At 37.2% G+C, this 8,196-nt stretch overlaps 1 protein-coding gene across 1 annotated transcript; it reads right to left on the minus strand.

Moving 5' to 3' along the window:
• Nucleotide 1: 1 nt before the first annotated feature.
• LOC108667376 (cell cycle checkpoint protein RAD1) lies at nt 2-5,565 on the minus strand. Its single transcript, XM_018154396.2, has 8 exons — nt 5,206-5,565; nt 4,263-4,361; nt 3,500-3,651; nt 3,296-3,381; nt 2,343-2,491; nt 1,149-1,247; nt 705-815; nt 2-192 (listed from the first exon to the last, which is right to left on the minus strand). The coding sequence occupies exons 1-8, from the start codon at nt 5,311-5,313 to the stop codon at nt 163-165; spliced, it is 834 nt and encodes a 277-aa protein (XP_018009885.1). The 5' UTR covers nt 5,314-5,565; the 3' UTR covers nt 2-162.
• Nucleotides 5,566-8,196: the final 2,631 nt, after the last annotated feature.

Raw genomic sequence — 8,196 nt, forward strand, 5'->3', positions numbered from 1 at the left:
GTAATACAAAATATTTTATTCCTTTTTGTAGATACTCTTTTATAATTATAACGCCTTTTAAGAATAGGAGGATTTTGTACTATGCGTTCCATAAGGTCAAAGCAGCGCCATGTGTCGCGCTGTAGACGAACGTCACCCATCTTTGAATGCCCACGTCAGCCTTCAGTCCATGAGTTCTTCTTCAGGGCAACACTGCAGGCAGAAGACATTCATTACCAAACGCCTAAACAATACTAGGCTCCTTATGATAACTGAGGCGCCCGCTACGTTTTTCATTACCAAGCGCAGTACAGCTAGAGAGGCTCATGCTAAAGAGCAAATTCAGCAAAATTCGTGAAATATGTAACAGAATGTCGTTAAATACCTACTAAACGCAGATTGTATACCACGCAATGTGCATAAAATCTGCCTCTTCGATCTTTTATGGACAACTTTTGAATATTCAACACACGAATACAGTACACGAGTGAGCACGCAACACTTCCAGAACAGGGCAGCAGTGAGCACAGTTATTTGATTTGATAGATAAACGTCACAACCACGCAACCGAAGACATTCATCCCAAAATTCATCTGAGAACGCAAAATACGTAACATTATTGTGCTGGCAATAACATTTACAATGTCTACATGTCAGGGCAGCTACGATAAGCCCATGGCAATCGTGGGCCGTCAAAGCCATAAGTTTCCACCGAAGATACTCACGAAAAACTCGACGAAGGCAATTTCGTTGCCCTCCGCTTTGATCATGAACTGCAGACACATGAAGCCGCGCTCGTCAACGCGCAGTGACACCTTCTGAGCCGCCGCCAGGGCCTGCACAGGGTGGAGACCTTGAGTGCGCATGTAACTGAACTAATCTTGTGCAAGAATGGATAGAAGAAATGTTTACAATGAAACTATGACGTAAAAAATATCTCATATACTAAACTCGAATACATCTATGAAAACTGGAGGACAATGGTCATCATAAGAGCAAATAGAGGAAAAGAGCCTTGAGAAAAAACTAGGTAGTTGTTCGTGAGGCATATAATTATACTGTGCAGTGAAATTGACATAGCTTGAAGTAGAAAGGATGTCTCACAAGCAGGAAATAGAAGGAAGAATAAATGTACAAGAAGATAAATCAGTGTATAAATGGTAGGGCACCTTGAAGGTGGTGTGCAGGAGGGACATCCTGTAGGAGTGCGACGTCGCACTGGAACACTTGAACGTTTCGATCATCTCGCTGTCACCCGGGATGTCTGTCTGTAACCATAAAAACATTCACTGAAACTAAACGGCCGAAGAGAATTATATGCATAATACATACAGTGGATATTGCCAAAGCACCATATCGTGTTAGGAAAAACAGAACAGCAGGTCTTGTAAAAGAGATAAAATTTAACTCAAAATAAGTTCCCTTCATGATTGCATATAAAAAATATAAAATTTAAATGAATCAGTAACAAAAGCTATCAAGAGTGTACATCATTAGTCTTCTGATGGCTGGAAACAATGTCAAACAATGTTCTGCATTTGGATAATTAAGTTTCTTCTGATCTTGAAATTTATTCCAGTAACAGGCGCAAAGGCAAGGCAACACTGGTACTACCACCTGATGATATAGTTTCAAGCTTTTAGAATTTCTTAGGCCTTAAGTTTAATTACGCTTATTTTGATGCATAAGTTTTCCCAGCCTATGTAAACAGTTACTGAGGTTGTACTGTTTTAAGTCATAAATTACGAGGAAGTCTGAGGGAGTGACTTATTCTTATTAGTATGTAAGCAGTAATAATTTGCTTAATCACCAAATCAAACTCAAAGCAAAATGACAAATGAATGAACAGGCTCAGGAACGCACAGGCACAAGCATGGTACGGAAGCGAGAGGGTTATGAAATGATGCTTACAGAATTGTTTGTGGTAAAATTCGCAGAGTTGCCCATGGCGCTGAAACTTCTATACTACAGAACATGCTATGAAAGGAATTTAAAGTGTACTTGTGTCTTAATAAGTTGCACCTTTAATGAGCGCCACTTCAGATGCCCAACTTCTTAGGAAACCCTGTCAATTCAAGATTCAAAAAGTGACTATTAAGAAGGTTCCGATTCTAGTGGTTGGAATACGGGTTTTAATTCATGCTCCAATTAGAAGGTTGGCTCGGCAGCTCTGTTCAAGCGAAAATGTATATACTATAGTACGTTCACTGTGAATGATCCAGGCACAGCGCTTTCCGTGAATACATTCAACACGCGGAGGCGACGGCGCTCTAGTGTCAAAATGTAAGCAAAATGTCAGGAGTCTGAGGTTGGCGGGTGAGGTGGTGATGTGGCAGGTGGTGATGCGGGAACAGGCTGCTCACCTGTACCACACCGTAGTTGCCAGAGGTGGAAAGTCTGAGGTTGGCGGGTGAGGTGGTGATGTGGAAGCTCAGGAAAGCACTCGACTGGTCGAGCTCAGAAAAAACTTCCCTCAGGCACTCGCTGCGCATGATCAGCTTGTTCACCACACCTTTACAATTGGAGAAATAAGCCCGTAAATTGTCAGATCTAATGTAGCCATCATACCGTCAAATCAGCGAAATGGCGAGCAAGTTTTATTCAAATTGAAGAACAGTTCATTGCACTGTAATTAACTCCATTAGGTTATGCTGGAAGTGTTGCCTCTTTAAACGCGCTTACAAGGCAGCATATTTTTTCTCGGCCACTCTCTACAATGTAATTAATTTCAATGCAATCATACATGGCATTAAAAAATCTGCTCTTTCAATTGAAAACAAGATACGTATTTTGTATCCAAGGTAGTTTAGCGAAATATGCACTACCGGGCAAAAACACGGGATATTTTAATGGAAGATAGTACAAATTAAATACTAAAGTCACTAGTGTGATTAAGAACGTAAAATTACACTAATTGAATCAGTAGGCCAGATTCATAATGACTGAATTAGCCAGTATTTGCTGATGAAAAATACAGCAATGATGACTTAACATCGGAAAACTTCCACTGAGCAACAAGCCTCCTCTTGAAACTTCATTTTCTATACTCAAGTCCACGTCTGCCCCAGCTTTAGCTGCAATCTGTCCTCCGCAAGAACTAGAATAACTTATCGCATCTCAGTACAAAATCTAAGTGCAGATAATATCAAAGTTGTACCTTCGAAACACATCAACAGACAGACAAACCTAAGCAACACAAGCCCTTCCAACTACGACCTTTACAAGATGGAATATCAAGTCCAAAATTTCTTAAGTAAGATACGATTACATTGAAGAATGACAAGGACTGCATGAACACCAGAAATTTCTAGCTCACGATCGCTGCTGAAGTTGAAGTCCAGAGACTCGCAGGCATCGCGTGTGACGATCTTACAGTCGGTGACGGCACCACCCTCCTCCAGCCTGATAAGGAGGCTCTGTCACAACAACTCCTGCAGCCTGACAACTGACAAGGTTTAACGTACATATATTCACAATAGATGGTTTATGACTGGTATGGACCTAACATAAGAAGACTCACAATAGCACGAGTGGCGAGCCATGGCCATTGTACATAAGCTTGAGAGCTGCCGACATGCCGGGACTCGAGCGCGAACCAAAGATGCTCAGGCACTCAACAAGCACCCACAAGTTGATCTTGAAAGTCAGTACCTCTTCCTTTATGTGGTAGTCCTGCACAATGAAAACTAATTGAAGAAATTTTTTAAAGTTTCAATACCAATACCTATACTTTTTGAAAACCAATGAATTGAACTTCTTCCATTGAAAGTTCTTGTTGTAGGAGGTGCAACTATTATTATATACTTATCACAAATTTATCCTAGTGAAGTCTGGTAGTAACTAAATAGGCACTATGATTACTGTAAATCATGATTTACTGTAAAAATGAGTAAATGCCTTCTCTCACTTTTATTTTATGATAAAAAGCTCATGGTATCTACATACTCGTGAAGTTTTGCAATCAATTGCTTCATCAAGTGAGATGCATAGAGACTGATGTTACATGACATCACTGCGCTTGAGAATGTCGCAGAGCTTTTAGTATCCAAGAATCATTAAGTTAACATATTAGGGTGGTTCTAAATGTTTTAAACTTCCTTCTTCAAATATCTTCATTCAAATATCAACTTCTTGAAGCATCAGGAATGAATATATTAATCATTCCCTCTTAATATATACCTTTAAAGACCTAAGATACTGTTTGATAGTTAAAGAATTTAGCTGTCTTAAATGATTCACGGAAGAAAGAAAGCTTCAACACTAGATGTACATAACATATTCACCTGAAAGAACTCGGCCTGAATGAATGCATTTGCTTGTAGTGTCTTGCCCTCCTCAACCGTCACCTTGAGACCATTGGCACTGGCACACACAGTTGCAGTCTGTAGGTTTACAGCCATTAGACATAGTTCTCACAAACATAAGAGAGGCTTATAGTAATGAATAAAATGTGAAGAAATAAATCATTGTTCCTGTCCAAATTGCTCATCAAAATTGTTGATGATCATTTAACCAAGAACTCTGACTTGATCAACCATTGGCAACAGATATGTTAACAACTACCTACCTATTCAGGGTTCAACTTCTATGATTATAAAAACGGAAATTGTCCTGGGATTATGGATCCAGGACAATTCTTGCGATTTAATGCCTTCCCTCACTTTTATTTACTAATCCTACTTGCAATTCAAGCAAACAAGTGATTTTAATAGAAATTTTCCTTGGTAATGTGAAGTTTATGAAAAAACATAGAGAAGGAAACTAAATGGGAAGAGAAGTGTGCTTCTTGGCACACTTTTCTAATATAAGATAGGAAAAATCAATCTTTATGGTTTTATTTCTAATTGAATATCAAAACCTAAGCTAAGAAAAATTATAAGATAATATTACAATTACAAATTACAAGATGAATTAAAATAAAAAAATGTCAATAATAACTTATTCAAATTATAAACTAATGCATTTAAAAAACTACAAAAAATAAACAAATTATTATAATGGTGGAAATTGAAGATTTCTCTAAAAACTAATTTCTAAATCACTAACTAAAAGATGACATTTACAACTGAATAAGGCTTCCCAAAGCACAGGTCACCTTATACTAATACCACAATTAAATCACAAAATCACTTACACTTGAGTTGAATTAGAAGGTAAAATATTGTAACATAAACTTGTATAATAGCTCATCAATGTAAGCAACAGTATTGATGACATGACTCTTACCTCCCTGAAACTTATGGTTTTCAATAGATGCAGGACAATATTGGCATTGTCAATTTTGGCAACCAATTGGAGATCACTTCCATCTTCCTTTTGGTAAGACAGTGCCATGGTGCTACTGAAATGAATTGTATATGATGATGAGAGATGCAAAACTGGAAAGAAAAAAATAAAAGGACAATTGGCTTTGAAGAATAACAATAGTTACACAGTTTTACATTAGCTCAAGTAATTTAAAAATCCAGTGTTAATAAACTAAAAATTAAGGGTTTCATGCCATGAAAGTGTTTAAATTTGTAGTGCCAAACCCAGAATAAAGTATATAGTCAGATGGGGTAAGACAGGACCAAAATCACAAACAAGCCTGTAGCATCTATATCATGAATAACTAAGAAACCCTAAACCTATCACAAGGTGTAGTTATGCAATGGGCTTCTAAGCTACAACTCAGACTTTTTGCATGCAACTTAGTTTTCAGTACATATTAAAAAAAGTGAGCTGGTCCCATCTTTTGGGGTAAGATGGGACCAGGCTGGGGTAAGAAAGGACCGACTGACAATTCTTATGTTACAAGGTTTTTAATAAAAGTACAAATCTGATATTCAATATTATTCATCTAGAAACACATTATTTGATTAAACAACCACTTGTTACTGTTTTGTGTTGAGGGAAGTCAACTCTAATATCAGTCACATTGAAGTTTTTGTCACGAGAAAACTTTGTTAAGCATAGTAATAGTGGGTTGGCTTTGGTTCATTGTAGAGCACTGTCAAATGCTACATGTATATTCCATTAGTGTCATTGTCTGAAAAATGTATCAAATTGGTAATAAAAGAAATGGATAATAATTTAAATATCAGACATCATGTGTTTTCTTGCTAACTTCATGTTTCACACAGTGATTTTTCCCCCAGCCACTCTTGCACATACCGTCAACCGGAGCTATTCGGGACAGATTTGATCGTTTTTTTTAATAACTGTTAATAACTTCTTATGACGAAACATTTCATAAACAAATTTAGGCTCATTTTATAGCTCTTTGCGAGGGCTATCAAATGGCATTGTTAAAAAAATTCCATATGCTATTCATAAGGTGCCTGACGCAAAATAAAGATTGTCCCGAGTAGCCCTGTCAGTCGGGGCTACTCGGGACAATGGGAATAAAACTTCATTTTAAAACATTTGAAGCATGCAGAGCGTACTCATCCATTACTAACACTAACAGTACTCTGAAGTCCTCCTCTTTCATTGTAGATGATGTAGAGGTAGAATAAATGACATTTTCTGTGATTTTTACTTGTTTTTCTTTTATTGATATGATATTGCCATATACATTAATTACCGTATTATTGATGTGCATTTATCGTATTATTGATGCGATATTACCGTATCCATGAACATGCCATTGAGCATTTACAACAACCTTGTCCACTGCAAGCTTCATATCAGCAGTCTTATAGCATTTTTTTCGTATCTGTAAGCTTACAGGACGGCTCGTAATTTCACATCATTTTAATTGGGTTAAGTGAATTTACTATAGTAAAAAAGATCGTGAAAAACATACCTGAAACAGAAAGGAATGTTTCAGTGACAACCAACGTATCTTTTGGAGAAATAAATCATAGTTTAGGTCAATTACTTTTTATTCTATGATGCCTGGTGCACAATTCTATACATGACATGCTATGCACAATTTTGTGATGACCGATGATGCACTAATTTTTTGATAAGTGAAATTTTTTCGCTGAGCAAGGAAAATGTGATCAATATTCTTTGTTTTTAATCAATTTTTTTCGTAATTGGAGCCCTTGCTAACTAATGTTCTACCGTAAATGCGTTTTTGGGGGTGTCCCGAGTAGCCCCACTGTGCGGAAATGGCTGCCATTTCTTTTTGGAATGAGATAGGCAAATTCTGTCAATTACGTTTTCAAGCCAACACCTGGGTGCAACTTTTACGTAAGTAACATTTTTTAATACGGCAAATATTTTTTTTGCTACAAACCTTAGCAGTTGTAACTTTACAAAATATAGTTTTTCACCATTTTTTCAGGAATTTTTCAAAGCAAGTAAATGTAGTATTTTTTGACTTCCTTTATACTACATAGATAGGAAAAATGTTGACGTTTATGCCACTATTTTTAGTTTTGCAATATTCCAATTAGTTTTGCTACTACAACAGTTTTACGCCGTGTCGGAGGCCTGTCCCGAGTGGCCCCGCTTGTCCTGAGTAGCCCCGGTTGATGGTAGTTCTGCAGCTCACTAATGGGAATAGACATCCCTATTTTCTATATCCCTTTGATGCAATTTAAAATAGTGCACTAAATTTCTCTAATTAAAAAAGCTAACAAGTTATAATGAAGTTTTAGCAAAAGATAAAAATTTTGACCAAAATACTCCATGTACTACACAATAATATATTCATTTAAAAACTATTTTTGATAAACTGTAGGGTGATAGAAGACCATTTGTGGGGTAAGACAGGACCATTTCCATTTGTAGGGTAAGATAGGACCATTTGTGGGGTAAAACAGGATCATTTAGTGGTCCCGTCTTACCCCATGTCCGGTCCTTTTTTACCCCATTTTAGAATACATGTCAAGCAGTGATGGTAGCAGGTAGGAATGCCCAATATGTCTAAAAAGTTGCCTATTGCTTGAGGTTACCTGCCTACATCCACAAACCTGGCCAAAAAATTTTTTGTCATTAGACAGCGCTTATTTCCCAAACAGGGTTAACTATTTTGTGACCCTTCTTTACATAGGTTTTCTCTAAAAATTAGCCAGAAATTCATTATTTGCAGAAGAGGGTTGCCACAAACACTGAAATGACAGGCAATGATTGTTCTAACATATTCTTTGGTCAAATTGAATTCAGTGCAATTAGAATGCATGCCATGGGCTGGTCCTTTCTTACCCCATGAAGGCTGCGATCCTGTCTTACCCCATTTGACCATACTGTCAATGTCAACAACACACAAGTATAAGTTGCTACTCA

This window comes from Hyalella azteca, unplaced genomic scaffold (genome assembly GCF_000764305.2).
Source record: "Hyalella azteca isolate HAZT.00-mixed unplaced genomic scaffold, Hazt_2.0.2 contig7201, whole genome shotgun sequence".
In the NCBI taxonomy this organism is placed as follows: domain Eukaryota; kingdom Metazoa; phylum Arthropoda; class Malacostraca; order Amphipoda; family Hyalellidae; genus Hyalella; species Hyalella azteca.